The 25,302-nt window shown below is 40.5% G+C and overlaps 1 protein-coding gene across 1 annotated transcript in view; it reads left to right on the top strand.

Moving 5' to 3' along the window:
• The window catches only part of OCA2 (OCA2 melanosomal transmembrane protein), a gene marked incomplete at both ends in the record, with an annotated part of 232,040 nt that extends 208,019 nt beyond the window's left edge, over positions 1-24,021 (top strand). The window contains 3 exons of the mRNA XM_079924777.1: positions 1,554-1,647; positions 22,885-22,978; positions 23,937-24,021. Of these exons, the coding sequence (XP_079780903.1) occupies positions 1,554-1,647; positions 22,885-22,978; positions 23,937-24,021 (273 nt within the window). The remainder of the gene's footprint in view (positions 1-1,553; positions 1,648-22,884; positions 22,979-23,936) is intronic.
• Positions 24,022-25,302: the final 1,281 nt, after the last annotated feature.

Genomic DNA, 25,302 nt, shown 5'->3' on the forward strand with positions numbered 1-25,302 from the left:
TAGGAAGGGCTCTTTCTCAGACCCCACAAGGCAACTCTGGAGAGCTTTTGGCAGGACTAGAAGAGGAGTGTGTACCGTAGGTGCATAGGTCTGTGGGTTGGCCACAGCCCATTGGTCAGGGCTCTGCTGGCACTTATGGGGCTCTTCCACATGTCCTCCCTCTGGGGACACCAAGAGGTGGCAATACTTCCTGGGATTTGCTCTTCTCATAGCCGAACCTGAAGCTTCAGAGAGGCTTACAGTAACATGGGGTGCTTCTGTCTAGTCCACCCACTGGTCAAACAAGCCACTGGCCAAGGCCAGAGTCAGTGGGGTAGGGAAGTAGATCTGTCTGTTTCACTGGAGACCACTGCAGAAGGCATGCAAGTGAAGTCCTATTGCAGAGATAAAAGGATGGGGAGTGATCCAATCTTCCCAAATAAGCAATGAGGTGTTGCTTTTATGACATCAGGAAACCTGGTGTCCAGTAGAGTGTAGCTCTGTTGTCCCCTAATTCTCTATAGCAAATGAAATCACATGTCATTTACATATCTCCACATTGTTTTTATCTTTCTGTCTGTGATTTTGGGTAGTCCTTTCCAGATGGGTTACTGTTGGAGCCCTCCTCTTCCTGCTCTTTACAGAGGTTCACACAAGGCAACTGCTCCAAGACAGCAGGTCCAGGGGTCCCTCCTTAACCTCTAATGGGCTGCTCTGAGGTACCTAACAGTGGTAACATGGACTAACATCTCCTGAGCATGGTGGAAGCAGGTCCAATGAGTACACCTCCTTCTGTCCTTCATTAGCAACATGAGCCACAAGGGGGCATGTTTTGGGAACACAAATTTCACACAGAACGGTCACAACTGTTACGTGTTTCACTAATTACTATAATGTGAAATTTATCCCTATTAGAAAGATGCACTGGATGTTGCCATGATTTACTAGAGAATACTACTTCCTAGTCATTGAATCTGATGCTTGTTACATCATGAACATCAGCAGGTGTGGGGTGACTGCACAGAGGCAGTGGTGAGAAATGGGCTTAGCACCGGTTTACCTGCATGCAGTTTGGAATCAGAGAACTGATTCTGGCTTAGCCACTTACAAGATCTGTGTCTCTCCATGTCTCGATGTACTTATCTATCAATTGAAGGTATAGCATACACACCTGGAGGAAGTTTGAGGCTTAAATAAGATGATGTACGCATGGAGTTAGTGTAGGACTTGATCCACTGCAGGGCTAATAAATGCTGGTTAGATGGTTGTGGTCCCAAACACTGTGTTAGATTCTATGCGACTTCACCCCATTTAGGAATCCACAGCAGCAGCTGGAGAAGGAGCTGAGGAGAAGGGGGACCAATCGGTCATGTGGCTGGAAACAAAGACTCACTGATGGTCTCAAACTCAATGTTTTGTGGATTCCAAAGGTTGCTTTTATTTCCTTTTGAACATCCTGTGCTCCATACAGTTTGACTGCTAAAAAAGTGCTTTGGATTTTGCAAGTTGGTCATAGAATGGGAAACTCCTCTGGCCTTCCATGGACCTGATATCAGTGTCCTTTTCCTCCACAGATTCCTGTGCTCCTGAACCTGAGCAGAGACCCTGAGGTCAGCCTGCCTGTGCCACCACTCATGTATGCCCTTGCCTTCGGCGCCTGCCTGGGAGGTAAGGGGGTATTAATGCATTTGAGGGAGGGCCCCCTGACACTGTGGTGAGCCTGAAGTGATAATTAATGCATGCCAAATTGAAAGTAAATTAAGAATAGTCCAGATGATTTCCTGAGTGGAAACCCATCTTCACCTTTGACTGGAGCAGTTCTAGGCATACTCAGTTCCTCTGCAAGGCCTGTCACTTCTCACTTTATGCAGAACTGCCCCTGACATTCTAAGTGTGTGGCCTGAGGATGATCATTATGACATCTCAAAGTTAACCTGCTCCCACACTGAATGCAGATGGGGCTTAGGTTTAGAAACAGATATTGAATCAGAAACCATCCTCAGTGGCAGCTTCTTATTCCCTTTTTAAGGAGTGTGTGTTGGGGGGTGAAGTGATGAATGAGTAAGCTAAGAAGTAGAGACTCTAACCTAAGAGTAAGAAGAAAGATTTTTAAAAATTCTTTTTGGCTGGAGGAGTATGTTGTCCTGTGGAGTCATTGAAAAGCCAATTAGAAAAATGTTGGGAGAGACTAACCTCTGGTGAGTAAACACAAAGGCTTTGGACGTGATTGTATTCGGAAGGAGGCCTAATCACCTTTGGGAATACAAGAGGATTGTGAGAATCTTAGATAAACACACTAGATACCTTTTAAGTTTTTATTTTTACATTCAGATATTCTTAGATAGTCTATCTTTCTCTGTTCTTTGATTTGTCTCAACTATTAGATCAACAGCCTTCTTTTTAGTTTATCTTCTTGTTTGTAAAGGGAGATTAATGTCATTCAGTGAAGTTTCTGTGATTTCTGGAGAGCTAATTCACCTAATCCAGCAACTGAGGCCTCACGTTCTGAGTGCAGGGTTGTTAAAATGGCCCCCATCTGAGATCAGCCCCAGGGAAAGCAATAACTGCGTTCAAGCTACATTTAATATCAGTGGTAGAGACAGAATCCAAAGACACCTGGAAATGTGTCCTCTGTGTGGAATTTTGTTCATTAGACCTTATTGAGTATCTTCTATACCCTGGCATTGTCCTTCAGAGTGGGGAGACAGTCACCTAAGCTAAGATTATAACATAAACGTATCCTCTCATTGCCACGTGCATAGAGTGCTCAGGGGGTACCAGGGAGATTGGGGGAAAGTCAGGAATGACTCTCCAGAGGGGAAGTTTTGAGCTGGGTCTCAAAGGATGAGAAGCCTCCTGGGCTAGTTCAGATTCTCCCAGAACACGTAGAATGAATATGGAGGAGATTTGTTCTATAAATTGGGTGTGACTCACTAAATAGTTTGAAACAAAAAGTCTTTCCTGGTCTGCTCTCAGTACCTTTTGGTTGCTCTTTTTACTAAGAGCTAAGAACAATTCAAATAAGTCTTAAGAAAAATCTGCCTTAGCCTGGGTGTCCTAGAAGGCAGAGGTTGAGGCAAGTTTGCATGCTGAAGATTTATTGGGACATGTACTCCTAAGGCAGGAAGACTGAGGGAGGAAGTGAGGTAAGGCAGTGAAGGAGAGAAAGCAAATACATGGTACATTACAAAGCTAGTAACAGCTTCAAAAGAAATCAAAGCCAATTTTTAGTTACGTGAGGATGGGACATTTTCTAGATGGTTCCTGAAGAACAGAAAAGCTAAGTGAAATCTCTTAGTGCCTTTGTAGAGTGTGCAGTGAAGTGGGTTATGCTGCAGAACCAATGAGAGAAAAGCTTCAGAGACATGCTGGGCCTTTGCAGACTACGCTGAAGTGGGGACAGGGCAGAGAGCCACCTTTTGAAGGGTGGACAGCCAGGACAGAACTTCAGAGAGAATCTTCAGCAATCAGCAGGTTATAAACCTGTTAGAAAATTGATAACTCAGCTATATAACCAGAAACCCATAATCTTCCTTTGCTCATATCTCTGTTTCAGAGAACTCCTCATCCCACCCTCAAAACATTTGCAGCTGGTGGGAAATTGAATTCAACTTAAGGTGAAACAAAGCCAGGTCCAGCTCAGCAACAGATTAGATTGGCTCCATGCCCTGCACTGACAGCCAGGCACAAATGGGGATGCACTCTTCAGTGTGTGTGTGTATGTGCAAATATTATACTTTTGTCTCAGTAGTTCTTTACATAAATTGTTCAGCATACCACTACCTTGGTAAAGAACACCTACAAAAACCCTGCAGATAACCTCATACTTACTGTTGAAATACTGAATGTTTGTCCCTTAAGATTGGGAACAAGGCAAGGATGTCTGCTCTCACCTCTCTTATTCAGCATAGTGCTGGAAAATCTACCTAGTGCAATAAGGCAAGAAAAGGAAATAAAAGGTATACAGATTAGAAAGGAAGAAATAAAATGGTTCCTACTATAGATGACATGATTATCTTGGTGGATATCAAGGAATCTATTTTTTAAAAAATCAGAAAACCATATAACTAATATGTGAGCTCAGCAAGGTCACTGGATACAAGATAGACATACAAAAATCAATTTTAGCAATGAACACATGGATACCACAATTAAATATACAATACTATTTAGAATCACTCAAAAAATTAAATACTGAAGCTGAAATTACAATACGCTTATAAAAGGAATTAATGAAGATCCAAATAATTGGGAAGACACACAGTGTTCATGGATTGGAAGGCTCCACATAGTAAAGATGTATACTGTCCCCAAATTAATATTTAGGTTTAATGCAATTCCTACCAAAATCTTAGTAAGATTTTTTGTTTATATCTATGTCTATAGAATTTATAAATATACATATGGAATGGAGGACATATAAATTGTAAATAAGCACATGAAAAGATGTTCAGCATTATTAACCATTAAGAAAATGCAAATTAAAACCATGATAAGGGAATTCCTTGGCAGTCCAATGGTTAAGACTTTGCCTTCCAATGGCAGGGGGGTGCAGGTTTGATTCCTGGTCAGGAACCTAATATTCCACATGCCTGGCAGCCAAACAACCAAAACATAAAAGAGAAGCAATATTGCAACAAATTCAATAAAGACTTTATAAATGGTCCACATCAAAAAAAAAAAATCTTAAAACCATGATAAGATATCATCACACACATATAAGAATGGCTAAAATAAAAAATAGCAAAAACACCAAATGCTGACCAGAATGTGGAAAAAATGGATCACTCAGACATTGTTGTTGGAAATGTAAAATGGCCATCACTCTGGAAAACAGTTTGACAATGTCTTAAAAAACTAAACCTGCAACTGCCATAAAACACAGCAATTACACTACTAGGAATTTATTCTAGAAAAATAAAAACTTATGTTCATGCCCAAACCTGTACACAAATGTTTATGGAAGCTTTATGTATAATAGCCAAAAAGTAGAAACAAATATGATATCCTTCAACAATAAATGTTTAAACAAACTGTGATATAATACATCCATACCAGGGAAAGCTACTCAGCAATAAAAAATAAATAAGTGACAACCTGGATGAATTTCCAGAGAATTATGTGGAGTGAAGAAAAGCCAATCTGGAGGAGACTCCTTCAAGATGGCAGAGGAGTGGGACATGGAGATCACCTTCCTCTCCACAAGTACATCAAAACTACATCTACATGTGGAACAACTCCTACAGAACACCTACTGCACGCTGGCAGAAGACCTCAGACTTCCCAAAAGACACCCTCAGGTGACCTACAGGCCGAGGTGGGGCCAAATCCAATGCTGAACCCCAGGAGCTCTGCAAACAAAAGAAGAGAAAGGGGCATTTCTCCCAGTAGCCTCAGGAGCAGCGGATTAACTCTTCACAGTCAACTTGATGTACCCTGCATCTGTGGAATACCTGAATAGACAATGAATCATCCCAAAATTGAGGTGGTGCACTTTGGGAGCAACTGTAGACTTGGGGTTTACTTTCTGCATCTAATTTGTTCCTGGTTTTATGTTTATCTTAGTTTAGTATATAGAGCTTGTTATCATTGGTAGATTTGTTTATTGATTTTGTTGCTCCCTTCCTTTATATAAATATATATATCTTTTTTCCTTTTTCTCTTTTTGTGAGTGTGTATGTGTACGCTTCTTTCTGTGATTTTGTCTATATAGCTTTGCTTTTGCCATTTGTCCTAGGATTCTGACTGTCCTTTTTTGTTTTTGTTTTCTTAGTATAGTTTTTAGTGCTTGTTATCACTGATGGATTTGTTTTTTGGTTTGGTTGCTTTCTTATTTCCTTCTCTCTTTCTTTAAACTACTTTTGATAATTATTTACTTTTTGATAATTTTTTTATTTTAATAACATTCTTTTCCTCCCTTCCCTCCTTCCTTCCTTCCTTCCTTTCTTTTTTCTTTCTTCCTTTCTCTCTTTCTTTCTTTTTCTTTCTTTCTTTCCTTTTTTCTTTCTTTTTTTCCCTTTTCTTCTGAGCTGAGTGGCTGACAGGGTCTTGGTGCTCCGGCTGGGTGTCAGACCTGAGACTCAGAAGAGGGAGAGCTGAGTACAGGACATTGGCCCACCAGAGACCTCCCAGTCCCATGTTATATCAAATGGTGAAAACTCTCCCAGAGATCTCTATCTCAACGCTAAGACCCAGCTCCACTCAATGACAAGCAAGCTACAGTGCTGGACACCCTATGGCAAACAACTAGAAAGACAGGAACATAAGCCCACCCATTAGCAGAGAGGTTGCCTAAAATCATAATAAGTTCAGAGACACCCCAAAACACACGACTGGACGTGGTCCTTCCCACCAGAAAGAGAAGATCCAGCCTCATCCACCAGAACACAGGCACCAGTCCCCACCATCAGGAAGTCTACAGAACACACTGAACCCACCTTACTCACTGAGAGCAGACACCAAAAACAACAGGAACTACAAACAGGAAGCCTGTGAAAAGGAGACCCCAAATACAATAAGTTAAGCAAAATGAGAAGACAGAGAAATACACAGCAGATGAAGGAGCAAGGCAAAAACCTTACCAGACCAAAAAAATGAAGAGGAAATAGGCAGCCTACCTGAAAAAGAATTCAGAGTAATGAGATTAAAGATTATCCCAAATCTTGGAAATAGAATGGAGAAAATACAATAAACTTTTAACAAGGACCTGGAAGAACTAAAGAGCAAACAAACAATGATGAACAACATAATAAATGAAATTTAAAATTCTCTAGAAGGAATTAATAGCAGAATAACTGAGGGAGAAGAATGGATAAGTGACCTGGAATATAAAATAGTGGAAATAACTACTGCAGAGCAGAATATAGAAAAAACAATGAAAAGAACTGAAAACAGTCTCAGAGACCTCTGGGACAACATTAAACGCACCAACATTCAAACTATAGGGGTCCCAGAAGAAGAAGAGAAAGAAAAAGGGACTGAGAAAATATTTGAAGAGATTATAGCTGAAAACTTCCCTAATATGGGTAAGGAAATAGTCAGTCTAGTCCAGGAAGTGCACAGAGTCCCATACAGGATAAATCCAAGGAGACACATGACTAGACATATACTAATCAAACTATCAAAAATTAAATAAAAGAAAAAATATTAAAAGCACCAAGGGAAAAGCAACAATTAACAAACAAGAGAAAGCCCATAAGGTTAAAAGCTGATCTTTCAGTAGAAACTCTGCAAGCCAGAAGGGACTGGCAGGACATATTTAAAGTGATGACAGGGAGAAACCTGCAACCAATATTACTCTATCCAGCAAGGATCTCATCCCGATTTGATGGAGAAATTAAAACCTTTACAGAAAAGAAAAAGCTAAGAGAATTCAGCACCACCAAACCAGCTTTACAACAAATGCTAAAGGAACTTCTCTAGGAAGGAAACACAAGAGAAGGAAAAGACCTACAATAACAAACCCCAAACAATTAAGAAAATGGTAATAGGAACATACATATTGATAACTACCTTAGAGGTAAATAGAATAAATGCTCCAACCAAAAGATGTAGACTGGATGAATGGATACAAAGACAAGACCCATATATATGCTGTCTACCAGAGACATACTTCAGACTTAGGGACACATACAGACTAAAAGTGAGGGGATGGAAAGAGATATTCCATGCAAATGGAAATCAAAAGAAAGCTGGAGGGCTTCCCTGGTGGCGCAGTGGTTGAGAGTCCACCTGCTAATGCAGGGGACACGGGTTCATGTCCCAGTCTGGGAAAATCCCACATGCTGTGGAGCGGCTGGGCCCGTGAGCCATGACTGCTGAGTCTGCGTGTCTGGAGCCTGTGCTCCACAACGGGAGAGGCCACAACAGTGAGAGGCCCACATACCGAAAAAAAAAAAAAAAAAAAAGAAAGCTGGAGTAGCAATTCTCATATCAGACAAAATACACTTTAAAATAAAGACTATTATAAGAGACTTAGAAGGACATTACATAATGATCAAAAGATCAGTCCAAGAAAAATATACAATTGTAAATATTTATGCACCCAATATAAGAGCACCTCAATACATAAGGCAAATGCTAACAGCCAAAAAAGGGGAAATCGACAGTAACATAATCATAGTAGGGTACTTTAACACCCCACTTTCACCAATGGACAGATCATCCAAAATGAAAATAAATAAGGAAAAACAAACTTAAAATGCTATATTAAACAAGACAGACTTAATTGATATTTATAGGACATTCCATCCAAATACAACAGAATACACTTTCTTCTCAAGTGCTCCTCGAATATTCTCCAGGATAGATCATATCTTGGGTCACAAATTAAACTTTGGTAAATTTAAGAAAATTGAAATCATATCAAGTATCTTTTCCAACCACAACACTATGAGACTAGATATTAATTACAGGAAAAAATCTATAAAAAATACAAACAAATGGAGGGTAAACAATACACTACTAAACCAAGAGATCATTAAAGAAGTCAAAGAGGAAATAAAAAAAATACCTAGAAACAAATGACAATGAATACAAGATGACCCAACACCTATGGGATGCAGCAGAAGCAGTTATAATAGGGAAGTTAATAGCAATGCAATCCTACCTCAGGAAACAAGAAACATCTCAAATAAACAACCTAACCTTACACCTAAAGCAATTAGAGAAAGAAGAACAAAAACCCCAAGAGTCAACAGAAGGCAAGAAATCATAAATATCAGATCAGAAATAAATGAAAAAGAAATGAAAGAAACAATAGCAAAGATCAATAAAACTAAAAGTTGATTCTTTGAGAAAATAAACAAAATTGATAAAACATTAACAAGACTCATCAAGAAATAAAAGAAGACTCAAATCAATAGAATTAGAAATGAAAAAGGAGAAGTAACAACTGACACTGCAGAAATACAAAGGATCATGAGAGATTACTACAAGCACCTATATGCCAAAAAAATGGACAACCTGGAAGAAATGGACAAATGCTTAGAAAAGTACAACCTTCTGAGACTGAACCAGGAAGAAATAAAAAATATAAACAAACCAATCACAAGCACTGAAATTCAGACTGTGATTAAAAATCTTCCAACCAACGAAAGCCCAGGACCAGATGGCTTAACAGGTGAATTCTAAAAAACATTTAGAGAAGAGCTAACACCTATCCTTCTCAAACTCTTCCAAAATATAGCAGAGGGAGGAACACTCCCAAACCCATTCCATGAGACCACCATCACCCTAATACCAAAACCAGACAAGGATGTCACAAAAAAAGAAAACTAAAAGCCAATATCACTGATGAACATAGATGCAAGAATCCTCAACAAAATACTAGCAAACAGAACCCAACAGCACATTAAATGGATCATACACCATGATCAAGTAGGGTTTATCCCAGGAATGCAAGGATTCTTCAATATAAGCAAATCAATCAATGTGATACACCATATTAGCAAATTGAAGGAGAAAAATTATATGATCATCACAATAGATACAGAAAAACCTTTTGACATACTTCAACACCCATTTATGATAAAAGAAAAAAAACCCTCCAAAACATAGGCATAGAGGGAACTTACCTCAACGTAAGGAAGGCCATATATGACAAACCCACATCCAACATTGTGCTCAGTGGTGAAAAACTGAAACCATTTCCCCCTAGAGCAGGAAAAAATCCAATGCTGCCCACTCTCACCACTATTATTCAACATAGTTTTGGAAGTTTTAGCCACAGCAATCACAGAAGAAAAAGAAATAAAAGGAATCCAAATTGGAAAAGAAGTAAAATCGTCACTGTTTGCAGATGACATGATACTATACATAGAAAATCATAAAGATGCTACCAGAAAACTACTAGAGCTAATCGATGAATTTGGTAAAGTAGCAAGATACAAAATTAATGCACAGAAATCCCTTGCATTCCTATACACTAATGATGGAAAATCTGAAAGAGAAATTACAGAAACACTCCCATTTACCATTGCAACAAAAAGAATAAAATACCTAGGAATAAACCTACCTAAGGAGACAAAAGACCTGTATGCAGAAAATTATAAGACACTGATGAAAGAAATTAAAGATGATACAAATAGATGGAGAGATATCCCATGTTCTTGGATTGGAAAAATCAACATTGTGAAAATGACTATACTGCCCAAAGCAATCTACAGATTCAATGCCATCCCTATCAAACTACCAATGGCATTTTTCACAGAACTAGAACAAAAAAATTCACAATTTGTATGGAAACATCAAAGACCCTGAATAGCCAAAGCAATCTTGAGAAAGAAAAGAGGAGCTGGAGTAATCAGGCTCCCTGACTTCAGACTATACTACAAAGCTACAGTAATCGAGACAGTATGGTACTGGCACAAAAACAGAAATATAGATCAATGGAGCAGGATAGAAAGCTCAGAGATAAACTCACACACATATGGTCACCTTATCTATGATAAAGAAGGCAAGAATATACAATGGAGAAGAGACAGCCTCTTCAATAAGTGGGGCTGGGAAAACTGGACAGCTACAGGTAAAAGAATGAAATTAGAACACTCCCTAACACCATACACAAAAATAAACTCAAAATGGATTAATGACCTAAATGTAAGGGCAGACACTATAAAACTCTTAGAGGAAAACATAGCACTACACTCTCTTACATAAATCACAGCAAGATCCTTTTTGACCCACCTTCTAGAGAAATGGAAATAAAAATAAACAAATGGGACCTAATGAAACTTAAAGGCTTTTGCACTGCAAAGGAAACCATAAATAAGATGAAGAGACAAGCCTCAGAATGGGAAAAAAATATTTGCAAATGAAGCAACTGGTCAAGGATTAATCTCCAAAATATAGGAGCAGCTCATGCAGCTCAATATCAAAAAAACAAACAAACCAATCCAAAAATGGGCAGAAGACCTAGATAGACTTTTCCCCAAAGAAGATATACAGGTTGCCAAAAAACACATGAAAGGATGCTCAACATCACTAATCATTAGAGAAATGCAAATCAAAACTACAATGAGATATCATCTCACACCAGTCAGAATGGCCGTCATCAAAAAAATCTACGAACCATAAATGCTGGAGAGGGTGGGAGAAAACGGAACCCTCTTTCACTGTTGGTGGGAAAGTAAATTGATATAGCCTCTATGGAGAACAGTATGGAGGTTCCTTAGAAAACTAAAAATAGAACTACCATATGACCCAGCAATCCCACTACTGGGCATATACCCTGAGAAAACCATAATTCAAAAAGAATCATGTACCACAATGTTCACTGCAGCACTATTTACAATAGCCAGGACATAGAAGCAACCTAAGTGTCCATCAACAGATGAATGACTAAAGAAGATGTGGCACATATATACAATGGACTATTACTCAGCCGTAAAAAGAAATTAAATTGAGTTATTTGTAGTAAGGTGGATGGACCTAGAGTCTGTCATACAGAGTGAAGTAAGTCAGATAGAGAAAATCAAATACCGTATGCTAAAACATATACATGGAATCTAAAACAAAAAAAAGGCTCTGAAGAACCTAGGTGCAGGACAGGAGTAATGATACAGACATAGAGGATAGACTTGAGGACCCAGGGAGGGGGAAGGGTAAGCTGGGATAAAGTGAGAGAGTGGCATTGACATGTATACACTACCAAATATAAAATAGATAGCTAGTGGGAAGCAGCTGCGTAGCACAGGGAGATCAGCTCTGTGGTTTGTGACCACCTAGAGGAGTGGGATAGGGAGGGTAGTAGGGAGAGGCAAGAGGAAGAGGAAATGGGGATACATGCATATCTGTGGTTGATTCACTTTGTTATACAGCAGAACATTGTAAAGCATTTATACTCCAATAAGGATGTTAAAAAATAAAATAAAATAAAATGAGGAAGATATATTTATAAGCAAAAAAAAAAAGAAACTCAATATCAAAAAAACAACCCAGGGGACTTTCCTGGTGGTCCAGTGGTTAAGAATCCGCCTTCCAATGCAGGGGATGTGGGTTCAATCCCTGGTCAGGGAACTAAGATCCCACATGCTGGGAGGCAACTGAGCCCGTGGGCCACAACTAGAGAGAAGCCTGCACTCCACAACTAGAGAAAAGCCCAGGCACCGCAACAAAGAGCCTGTATGCCACAACAAAAGATCCCACGTGCCGCAACTAAGACCTGATGCAGCCTAAATAAATAAATAAATAAATAACAAAAAAACCCACCCCAACCCAATCAAAAATGGGCTGAAAACCTAAATAGACATTTCTCCTAAATAGACATGGTCTCCAATACAGATGACCAATGAACACATGAAAAGATGTCCAATATTGCTAATTTTTAGAGAAATACAAATCAAAACCACAATGAAATATCTCCTCACACTAGTCAGAATGGCTATCATCAAAAGGTCTACAAATAATAAATGCTGGGAAGGGTGTGGAGAAAAGTAACCCTCCTACACTGTTGGTGGGAGTGTAAATTGGTGCAGTCAGTATGGAAAACTGTATCAATATTCCTTTCAAAACTAAAAGTAAAGCTACCATATGACACAGCAATTGCACCCCTAGAATCTATATATAGAATATATCCAGAAAAGATGAAAACTGTAATTCAAAAAGATACATGCACCACAATGTTCATAGAAGCACTATTTACAATAGCCAAGACACGGATGTGATATATATACATATAATGGTATATTACTCAGCTCTAAAAAAGAATGAAATATTGCCATTTGCAGCAACATGGATGGACCTAGAGAATATCATACTAAGTTAGACAGAGAAACACAAATATTATTTGATATCACTTATATGTTGAATCTAGAAAATAATATAAAATGAATGTATATACAAAAAATAGACTCACACACAAAAAAACAAACTTATGGTTAAAGGGGAAAGGGAGGAAGTATAAATTAGGAGTATGGGATTAATAGACACAAACTACTATACATAAAATAGATAAGCAACAAGGGTTTATAACACAGGCAAAAATATTCAATATCCTGTAATAACCTGTAATGGAAAAACATCTGAAAAAATATAACTAAATCACTTTGCCATACACATGAAACTAACACAGTATTGTAAATAAACTATACTTCAGTAAAAAGTAAAATTAAAAATAAAATAATAAAAATGATAATGAGTACCAAGAAAAGAAAAGAAAAGAAAAAATACTCCTTTTTTCCCAGTTAAAATGGCAGGCAGGTATTGCTGAGACCAATAGTATCTCGTCATGCTGCAGTGGGTATGAATTCCTCATTGGCAATGGACCACTTGCCAGAAAACGAAAGGCCCTTTCAATTTCATGTTTCACATTGCCAGGGTGAACTGGCTCAGCAGGTTAATTTGTTCCTGAGCACTTCTGGATTCAGAGAAAGGAATGGGGAGATCTTCAAGGATCAGAGTGAGGGAAGGGGTAGCAGCTGGTCCCCCTGGCTGTGTGATGACTTGGGCAGGGTGAGAGGGCTGTGTGGGGACAAAAAGGTAAAGTCAGGAGCTTTGTGGCTCAAACTCTTTCCCTGGAGAGTGAATGAGGCAGAGACATGAGCAAAGGCTAAGCTGACTTCTCTCATGTACAGCCCTTGCTCAACCTTTGCTCATTTGATTTCTATCCACTTTTTCAGGAAAGTAGAATGGATGGCACTGTGGGGACTACTATTCCCCTTAAACTCTCTCTGCATAGCCTGACCTCCTTCCCCCAGATCCACTTTTCAGTCATCCCTTTGCATGAGGTCTTTTGGTTTCCTGAAGGCCTTGTAACATGGGAAGCAGAACATTAACTTACTAAGTCTCACTGAGCTCTGTTTCTTTTAAGAATGCTTTCAGCTACAGGTAACAGAAACCTGATTAACAGAGGCTTACACAGTCAGGGAAATCATCTCTTCTCATATAACAAGAAGCTGAGGGTCAGAGGGCTGGCAAACATCAGCTTGATGTCTTGTAATATTAGAAGCAGGTCTCCACAATTCTCTTGGCCTATCCCTCTCATCACAGATGTTTCATGGCTGCATCCAAAGCAGAAAGCATGGAGGAGAACTGGTACCAATACATTTTTATCACGAGGACAAAAGCTATGCCAAAAGGCTCACAAACAGGTTGCCCCATGGCTTATTGGTCAGCCAAATGAGAAAAGCAGAGTGGATAAGCTACCTAAGCAGGTGGGGTACAGGGAAGCCACAGAGAAGAAGTCTAGCCAGCCAGCACGTCCTACACAAACATTGGAAAAAGATTGTGTCAGCTGTCATAGTGGAAAGAATGCTAGATTTGAATTCAGAAGACCTTGATCAAAATCTCAAATCTGCTAAACTTTGTAACCATGAGCAAACCACTGAACATTTCTATTATATTGATTAGAATGGTTTGGGTTATAAGGAAAGGAAGATACAAAACAAGATGGTGTCAGCAACCGGAAGAGTATCTCCTGTGACAGGCAGTCAGTGGTGGAGCAAGTCTAGAGGTGTCTCAGGGCTTCTTCGTGTCTCCATCTACATGCTCTGCCACCCATCAACGACACTTAGAGCTGGCCCCACACTCGGGCTGGAAACAGCTCCAGGAATCTCATCACCACACAACAATGGATGGTACCCAGAAAAAGCAGCAGGACTACTCTCTTTTGTAAAGTTTTTTCTCAAAATCAGGGAAATCATTACCAGAAGTTGCCCTCTCCCCCAAGAAGACACCTCACAATGTCTCCTTGACACCAAATAGCTTTGGCTGGCCCACTCATGTTGGTCACTGGCAAGGGGCAGGAATCCATCTGACTGTCCCTGCCCCGTCATCAGTGGGGAGGAGATATAGGGGAGTCAGCTACCTCTGTGTTAAATGACAACTTTCCCTGGGCATCTCACAGGATAGTCCTGAGGTTCACTTAAGATTATGAATGTGAGAGTACCATTCAGATGTCAATGGTTGTTTCAGTAGTTTAATAAGATGTTAGCAGGCTTTTGATTGTTCCCCACATGGCATGGGTTCCATGTGGTGGGGAGAAAGAAGTCCTAGGTGTCACTACTCTGGCTCAGGCCACCTGGCCAGTTTCCATTTACAGAGCTGTGAATTAGAAGTTGGGCTGTGCACACAAAGAGCTGCTGCCTGTCTTGGCATGTCTGGGTAATCCTACATGAAAACTAATGTATGGATCTAGAGGCAGAACAAGAACATTTTCCAAAACTATTCTCCGCCGTGCTCTTGATGACCATTTTCAATGTTTATAAAGAACCTTCAATCTAATGTCCTATGTCAACCAATCCAATCTGAGGTAAATAAACCATGCTCTCAGACCAGTGGTAATGTTTCATTTGACAGAAAACATAAAAATTAATTTTATGCACTGGAATTCCCTTTGGAAAGTATTAATAGAACTACCTGCCACTCAGGATATGAACTTGACCTAAAGGAAGCAACCGATTTTAATGTAGCCGTGTGCTGCCTGGATTACCCACAATCTCTAGACAACTTTGTCAAGGACACCATGCATACTTGGACCTAAAGCATTCTTCATTTTTGTTTGTTTTCTGTGTCCCACAGTAGATATTTAAATTATTTTTAGTTTGTTTTTATCCAAATAATACGTGAATTTGGCAACAAGTAAAATAAAACAGCTCAGATTTGTCAAGGAAATTAACAACCACAATGTGTTCTACAAGCAACAGAAACTACTGGCTTGGTCATAGGTTCACTCCAGCTGGGAAAACCCATCAGCAACATTCATGCTACCCTGACTATGTAAATGCCACACTGCAGGGCCAAGATGTGCACCAGGATCAAGGTCCAATCAAGTCTTCTTCTTTCTTTAAGCAGATGTTTCATCATCTGCTTAAAATCATGTCATTTTAATTTACTTCAAATTTGGTGACAAATTTCATACCATTTTTGTTGAACCTAGTATTTCTAGTTACTTGTTTTCAACGTAAAGAGAGTAAGGAGGAGAAACTCTGGAGCTGAACTGCAGGAATTTGATTCCCAGCTGTGGGATTTTCTAGTTGTATGACTCTGGGAAAGTTTCTAAGGCTCGCTGGGGTTCTAAAATTTCATAAAGATGGCATTAGGTATGTATTTACTCATGTGCTGCTTCTACTCTGCAGAATCCACTTCTATCATTTCTTTGATAAATTCCTCCCTTCCATTTCATTCTGTCCTTTCTGAGATTTTTCTAGTAGTTGAATTTGGGGTTTCCCATATTGAACTTGTGTATATTATTTTTCCTCTGCATTTTCTTCTTTGACTTTTGCCTCCAGACTTGGGGATATTTCCTCAACTTTATTTTTCAGTCAACCTGTCTATCTATATACATTTATTTAGTTTAGTAATTACGGATTTAGTCATGAGAACATTTTTCCCTCTGGTTTCCCTTTTTTATTACTTTAATTAAGCTTTTACTTTGAGATAGTTGTATATTCACATGCAGTTGTAAGGAATAATATGAAGAGATCCTATGTACCATTTATCCAGTTTCCCTCAATGGTAATATATTGTGAAACTATACTACAATATCACAGTCAGGATATTGACATTGAAGCAGTCAAGACACAAAACATTTTCATCACTAAAAAAAATCCCTCACATTGTCCTTTTATAGCCACACCCACTTCCTTCCATCCCCACCCCCTACTTAACCCTTGGCAACCACTTACCTATTCTACATTTCTACAACTTTGTCATTTCAAGTATATTATATAAATGGAATCTTATAGGGTGTAACTTTTGGGATTGGCTTTTTTTTTTCTTTAACATCTTTATTGTAGTATAATTGCTTTACAATAGTTTGTTAGTTTCTGCTGTATAACAAAGTGAATCAGCTGTACATATACATATATCCGCATATCTCCTCCCTCTTGCATATCCCTCACACCCTCCTTATCCCACCCCTCTAGGTTGATACAAAGCACTGAGCTGATCTCCCTGTACTCTGTGGCTGCTTCCCACCTGCTATCTACTTTACATTTGGTAGTGTATATATGACCATGCCACTCTCTCACTTCGTCCCAGCTTACCCTTCCTCCTCCCTGTGTCTTCAAATCCATTCTCTACAGCTGCGTTGTTATTCGTGTCCTGCCTCTAGGTTCTTCAGAGCCATTTTCTTTTTTGCTATAGACTCCATATATATGTGTTAGCATACAGTATTTGTCTTTCTCTTTCTGACTTACTTCACTCTGTATGATAGATTCTAGGTCCATCCACCTCACTACAAATAACTCAATTTCATTTCTTTTTATGGCTAAGTAGTATTCCATTGTATATATGTGCCACATCTTCTTTATCCATTCATCTGTTGATGGACACTTAGGTTGCTTCTATGTCCTGGATATTGTAAATAGAGCTGCAATGAACATTGTGATACATGACTCTTCTTGAATTATGGTTTTCTCAAGGTATATGCCCAGTAGTGGGATTGCTGGCTTGTATGGTAGTTCTATTTATAGTTTTTTAAGGAAGCTCCATACTGTTCTCCATAGTGGCTGTACCAATTCACATTCCCACCAGCAGTGCAAGAGTGTTCCCTTTTCTCCACACTCTCTCCAGCATTTATTGTTTGTAGATTTTTTGATGATGGCCATTCTGACTGGTGTGAGGTCATACCTCATTGTAGTTTTGATTTGCATTTCTCTAATGATTAGTGATGTTAGGCATCCTTTCATGTGTTTGTTGGCAATCTGTATATCTTCTTTGGAGAAATGTCTATTTAGGTCTTCTGCCCATTTTTGGATTGGGTTGTTTGTTTTCTTGATAATAAACTACATGAGCTGCTTGTACATTTTGGAGATTAATCCTTTGTCAGTTGCTTCATTTGCAAATATTTTCTCCCATTCTGAGGGTTGTCTCTTCATCCTGTTTATGGTTTCCTTTGCTGTGCAAAAGCCACTAAGATTTATTAGGTCCCATTTGTTTGTTTTTGTTTTTATTTCCATTCCTCTAGGAGGTGAGTCAAAAAGAATCTTGCTGTGATTTGTCTTGGAGTGTTCTGCCTATGTTTTCCTCTAAGAGTTTTATAGTGTCTAGCCTTACATTTAGGTCTATAATCCATTTTGAGTTTATTTTTGCGTATGGTGTTAGGGAGTGTTTTATTTTCATTCTTTTACAGGTAGCTGTCCAGTTTTCCCAGCACCACTTATTTAAGAGGCTCTTTTCTACATTGAATATTATTGCATCCTTTATCAAAGATAAGGTGACCATATGTGCGTGGGTTTATCTCTGGGCTTTCTATCCTGTTTCATTGATCTATATTTCTGTTTTTGTGCTAGTACCATAGTGTCTTGGTTACTGTAGCTTTGTAGAATAGTCTGAAGTCAAGAAGACTGATTCCTCCAGCTCCATTTTTCTTTCTGAAGATTGCTTTGTTTGTGTTTCCAAACAAATTGTGAATTTTTTTGTTCTAGTTCTGTGAAAAATGCCATTTGTAGTTTGATAGGGATTGCACTGAATCTGTAGATTGCTTTGGGTAGTATAATCATTTTCACAATGTTGATTCTTCCAATCCAAGAACATGGTATATCTCTCTATCTGTTTGTATCATCTTTAATTTCTTTCATCGGTGTCTTATAGTTTTCTGCATACAGGTCTTTTGTCTCCTTAGGTAGAATTATCCTAGGTATTTTATTCTTTTTGTTGCAATGGTAAATGGGAGTGTTTCCTTAATTTCTCTTGGTTTCCCCTTTTTGGCTTTTAATATTTTTTCTTTGTATTCAGTTTCTGTTAGTTTGATTAATATGTGTCTTGTCATGTTCCTCCTTGGTTTTATCCTGTATAGGACTCTCTTCCTTTCTTGGTCTTGGATGACTATTTCCTTTCCCATGTTAGGGAATTTTTTGACTATAATCTCTTCAATATTTTCTCAGGTCCTTTCTCTTTCTCTTCTTCTTCTGGGACTTATTTGAATGTTGATGCTTTTAATGTTGTGTCCAATGTCTCTGAGACTGTCCTCATTTCTTTTCATTCTTTTTTCTTTATTCTGCTCCATGGCAGTTATTTCCACCATGCTATCTTCCAGCTCACTTATCCATTCTTCTGCCTCAGTTATTCTGCTATTGATTCCTTCTAGTGTATTTTTCATTTCAGTTATTGTATTGTTCATCTCTGTTTTATTGTTCTTTAGTTCTAGAGCTTGTATGTTGCTTTCTTATTTTAATTTGTTTTTCTGTCTGCTGTTCTGATTGGGCGATTGCCATTATTCTGTCTTCTGGATCACTTATTTGTTCTTCTGCATTATTTAGCCTGCTCTTCATTGCTTCTAGATTGACTTTTATCTTGGCAATTGTGTTGTCTTATTTGAATGTTTCATCTTTATAGTTTCCATTTCCTTGTTGCACTGATCTGCATTTCTATCGATAATCTTTCTTAAATCTTTTAGCATTTTTATTACCTCCTTTTTGAACTCAGGTTCTAGGAGAATGGAGAGGTCTGTTTCATTGTTTGTTCTTTCAGGGGATTTCTCTTGTTCTTTTATTTATTTATTTGTTTGTTTGTTTATTTTCTTGGCCACACCATGCAGCTTGTGGGATCTTAGTTCCCCGACCAGGGATGAAACCCAGGCCCTCAGCAATGAAAGCACATGGGCCTAACCACTGGACTGCCAGGGAATTCCCTTTTGTTCTTTCAATTGGCAGTAGTTCCTCTGCTTTTTCATCTTAGTTAAATTTCTTTTTTTCTATGAATTTAGGAGAAATAATTGTATACTCTGGTCTTGATGGGCTTTTTTTAATGAAGGAACATCCCTCTGTAGACTGAGTCCAGTTTTTTGGTGTGAGGCCTGTTTTTGCTATGGATGCCTGCCATGTCTTTCCTCAGAGTCTGCTGGCCCTTATCCACTTGATAAGGGGTGTGATTGGTGTAGTGATGCCCAGAGCCTGCACTGGATGTTCGGTGGGGCCTTCTCTTGGCTGTCACAGCCCTGTCAGGGCAGGATCTGTTTTCCAGTTGTTGGAGTAGAAACCCTGAGGGTAGCATTCTATAAGGCTCTATTGCCCTTAAGTGTGTGCTGTATCCACAAGGAGGTGAGCATTGAAGGAAGTGAAGCCTGTGTGGTCACAGCAGGCCTAAGTGCCACCCATACAGCCAACCACAGCTCTGCCCAGAAGCACTGCAAAGTTGCATCCCTTTCTCTGATTTGTTCATCCCAGACCTAGTGCTAGGCTGTCACTGGTGACCAGGGTGTTGTGACTACTGGAATTGAGGTGGTTGTGCTGCCCCTGGGACCTAGGCTGCCTCTATGGTAGGGCTCTCCCAGGGCCTGTCTGTCACAGATCTATCTCCCACCTGCATTGTGAAAGGTGAGCAGAACTGGAGTGCTCCCACCAGGAAAGGAACCACTGTGTACTCCTCCCCAGGGGCTGTCCACTGAACATGTGTGACTCTGTTGTACCACCCACCACCTGGTACGTGCACCAACAAGGTCCACTGCTGCCAGACCTGCACCTGGAACTACCAGTGCTGTGGCCAAGCTCACAAAGCCTACCACCACCAGAGCCATGCCCTGGTATGAGCATGTTGACCATGGTGTTCCTAGGGGGACCTGCACCGTGACCTGTGTGTGCTGATAATCGGGCTCCTTTGGCCAACCTGTACCCAGCTCTGTGTGTGCTAAAGATGGGCTCTGAGTTTTGGCCCAGACTACACTCCAGGGCCTCTAGAGCTGGACCAAATCCTCTCCCAAGGTCCCTCTGTTGAAGCCCAAGTTTCAGAGCCTAGCCACTGTGCACTGTATCATCCCTGCTCAGTTCATGTTCTGGGGTGGGAAGTGTCACGATGTAGCAGCTGTCAGCACCAGTCTCTCCACCCTGATTACTAGCAAGCCAGTACACACGCTCTCCTTGCGAGTAGAGTTCAGCCCCCTCCAGTCCATCTATCTGACCTGGCAGACCTCTGTGAGGAAGCAGGGGGTTCCCAGGGAGAGGGACCACCTGTGTGGTCTTTCCTCTTTCACAACTCCCTCCCAGCGGGACCGGTCCCTTCATGATGCCTTTTTCTTTTTCTGTCCTGCTCAGTTACATGTGAATCTTTCTTGCTGCTTTGGTTGTATAAGAGATTTCTGTCAGCTTTCAGTTGGTTTTCTGTGAAATTTGTTATTCATGTAGATGTATTTTTGATGTGTTTTTTGGGGAAGGTGAGTTCCACATCCTCCTACTCTGCCATCTTGATTGGGAGCAAAGGGAGTATGTTTTCAACCATTAATCCCCAACACAAGAGAAGGAAAGTGTTGCCTGTTATTTTTAGAGGCCACCCAGGTTCCTGAATGTGACCCTGAATCATGTGTGAAGTTCTGTTTTGTCCAGAAGCAGAGGTCTCCATGTTAAATCCTGGAGTAGCAGTGTTTGTGGTGGCAGAGCAGATGCTGCCCAGCTACCGATGTGTGTGCTCTGTGATAGAGGTCTGCAGGCAGGGCCCTCTGAGGAACATTGGCTTCCCTGTGGTAGCAGACTTGTCAGACCCTGTGAAATAATACCCAGGCAAGATGACTCTGTGTGGAATCTCTCCAGAGCAAGAGTCAGCTTGCTGGCAGGGTGACTGGATGGGCACATTGGTATGTCAGCACCTAGCTGGGACCAGTGCTGCCGTAAAATTTGTACATTGCCACCTGCTTGGAACCCTTCAAATGCTCTGCATGGCTGTCGACAGAAAGGCCTCAGGCTTACATCATGCAGCCTGAGCCCTACCCTCTTTGATCTTCCTCTGGAGTCAGAATGCCTGGTTCGAGTCTTGGGCCCACCCACTTCCTAGCACCAACAAGTCAGCATGTTGCCTCTCTGCACCTCAGTTTCTTCATGGGGACACGGGGACCTCAATGCTCAGCCCCCTGAGCGTTTGCTCTCTGCCTCTCTGATCTCACGCCCATTGCACATCTCCCACGTGGTGTCATGCCTTGTCTCTCCACTAACAGGTTCCCTGTGAGCCCCTGGAGGATGTGAGCTGATTTCCATGGGGAGTGGCTTACTGGGGTTAGAGGGTGAGCCTGCTTAGGGTTGGGCAGTTAGGAAGAAGCTAATGGAAGTCTGGGGTGGGGGGAAAGTGGGAGCAGAGGCAGATCTCAGAATTGAGATGGAAATCCAGACTCAGTTCTTGCCATAACAAATAGACAAACTTTGGGGATTTTTTATCTTACAAGTTCTTGCCTTCTCGGTAAGGATGGCTCAGTTGGGTCCCTGCTTAGAGTCTCACAAGGCCATGATCAAGGTGTCTGCAGGATGTGCTCCCTTCTGGTGGCTCTGAGGATGGGTCTGCTTCCAACCAAAGAGGCATTTTATTATCATGGTTGTTTACATCCATCTTTCCATCCACACAAAGGATTTGCTGGTAGGTGTCCAGACCTAGAGTCCTAAGGATGGTGGCTCTCATCTGAGATCCTACTGCTCTGAAGATACATGTTCTCTCCTGTGGATGTTGACCCTACTTACATTTTCCTTTGAAAGATATATGTCACCACGTCCCACAGTGATTTGCCAATTGTCCTTAACTTTTCCTCTTCCCTATCACATCCAACAGAAGTAGCCCTATTCATAAATGAATTACTATATTTACAAGCAGTGAATTTATTTTCTGTTTGCCAGCAGTAGTTGTATAAAGTATCTGATTTTGAAAGGTTTAAGATCCTCAGGGCACCAAGAACTAAAACGTAGGAGATCCCATTTCTGTCCCTGGAACCCTCAGGGTAGGTGTACCCTTTCTATAGTTTAGAGTCTATATTTGTAAAGTGACAACCAGAAAGGTGAGGAGAAAGTTTATGAAAATATGTCCATTAGCTTCATGGTTTTTTTTTGTTCCTGCAAATATTTGCACAGCAATCACTTTGGTAGTGAACAGTAAAGTAATCATCAATCAAAAGCCTGTGAGATGATCAAAGTATCATAGAACAAAAGAGAACAGGAGCCTACCACCAAGATAAACTGAGATTTTATTTTACTTTTTGAATTTTTATTCTAGGTAATGGGACACTGATTGGAGCATCAGCAAATGTGGTTTGTTCAGGAATTGCAGAGCAGCATGGATATGGATTTTCTTTCATGGAATTTTTCAGGTACTTTAAAAACTCATTTAAAATTTCTGTTTATATTGTCCCTAAACTTACTTTATTAAAAAATCAGGGCTTCCCTGGTGGCGCAGTGGTTGAGAGTCCGCCTGCCGATGCAGGGGACACGGGTTCATGCCCCGGCCCGGGAAGATCCCACATGCCGCAGAGCGGCTGGGCCCGTGAGCCATGGCCGCTGAGCCTGCGCGTCCAGAGCCTGTGCTCCACAATGGGAGAGGCCACAACAGTGAGAGGCCCACGTACCGCAAAAAAAAAAAAAAAAAAAATCAGCCACACATACTGCTAAGCACTAATATAAGCATGTTTTAATAATTAGAGATACATTGATATTTTATGTGGTTGTTCCCTTGAAAATTCCAGTGGGGATTTGTGCCTTGATTGCCCATGATGAGGGTACATAATGAGAGTCTGACATCCCCCTACCGGATTGCCCAGCAAAAAATTTCATGACTGAAGGGACCCAGGAATATTGCAGACTGGGGGCAGCCTGGGAGCAGGCACCTCTCAGGAGGACAGTGCAGAGAGGAGGCCCTGGATGGGGGAGAGCAGCTGATGCCAGCTCCTGCAAAGGAGGACCTGCTCTGAGGGAGCCAGGTCCGCTCTGGGGTCCTGGCCCCTACATGCTTGTGTTCATATGGCACCACTGCATTTTGGATGCAGGAACTGGGCAGAATAGACATTGGTGGTGCCTGTAAAATGGTGCTGTCAAAATGAACTGACATTCATTTGGGGGATACAATGGGGGATATCTAATGGAGGCACACATCCATATCATCTAGGCTGAACCCAACTTTTGATTTCTAGAAATAAAAGACAGTTACCTTTATGGATATATAAAGCTTGTAAGGCCACATTCTTTTGCAATAACATAATATAATAATAAGTCCAGATCTCACAGTACTATGCAGACACCAGACACCATAATCCACTTCTCTTTGTGTTTCAGGTTGGGCTTCCCAATGATGGTTGTCTCCTGCATGGTTGGGATGTGCTACCTCCTTGTTGTTCATGTCGTTATAGGATGGAATTAGTAGATATACAATGTGTGAAGACTGAGGGGAACTTGACCCATCACCAACATCAGTAGAATACTACCCCAAAACCACTCTTTGGAGAAGAAAAGGTGCTTACCATGGGGGTGCTCTGGAATGGACACCTTTGCTATCCACACTGTTATTTGGGTGAAGCTGGCAAATTGTGGTAAATACAAGATAACTTACACAAGATTCTACCACAGGAAAATATGTATATCTCAAAATACATCTAAGCTATGCTCTGTAGGAAAAGACACAAATTCAATAATTCACTCCAAATGGCTTGTGTTGTTTAAATATCACTTCTCCTGAGGCTATCAATAGTTTTTCTTCATGTAATCACTTTTCATGTTAAAATAATGAGCATTCAAATTGTATACCCTCTTAATGCATACTTTTCTTGGGAAGGGCATACAATTTGTAAGGAAACATTATATGTATTAAAAAAAAAATACTGCCCCTTGACAAAGGGTCTTAGAATTTGTTAGTCTCTTGCTTTTTAGTAGCTTACATTATATAAAATTGCATTTTATTCATTAATGGTTTTCTCTGGAGTTTTTGTTTTTGTTTTTGTTTTTGTTTTGCGGTACGCGGGCCTCTCACTGCCGTGACCTCTCCCGTTGCAGAGCACAGGCTCTGGACACGCAGGCTCAGCGGCCATGGATCACGGGCCCAGCTGCTCTGTGGCATGTGGAATCTTCCCGGACTGGGGCACGAACCCGTGTCCCCTGCATCGGCAGGCAGACTCTCAACCACTGTGCCATCAGGGAAGCCCTCTCTGGAGTTTTTAAGTCATCAGTTAAAAGTCCAGATATTTGACTTGCAGAAATCGTACGTGCTTTTTTAAAACAATATTTTAAATATTTACCAACCTGGAAAAATAATCTTCAGTTTTGAAAATGGTGTATGCTATTTCTATCAATTACCCCACAGTGTGGTCAATACATTCAGCTCCACATACCTGCTGGATTTCAGTGGTGCAGTCAACGCTTACTAAATGCTATTCTTTTGTGGAACATTAAACATAAAGCAAGGACAATGAGAGCAAAGATTAAGAGGGAGCTGGGCTTCAGCTGAGGTCTGATCTGCTCTGCTTGATCAATACCATGGCTATACCTCAGACAAAAAACCTCTTCTTCAGTTTCGGTCTACTGTGTGTGATACCTTGAGATGAGATGAAGAAAAAGAAGATGTTTACTGGGGACTCTGCTCAGAAGCAGTAGTTGTATAAAGTATCTGATTTTGAAAGGTTTAAGATCCTCAGGGCACCAAGAACTA

Source organism: Stenella coeruleoalba, assembly GCF_951394435.1.
Source record: "Stenella coeruleoalba genome assembly, chromosome: 6".
NCBI lineage: Eukaryota > Metazoa > Chordata > Mammalia > Artiodactyla > Delphinidae > Stenella > Stenella coeruleoalba.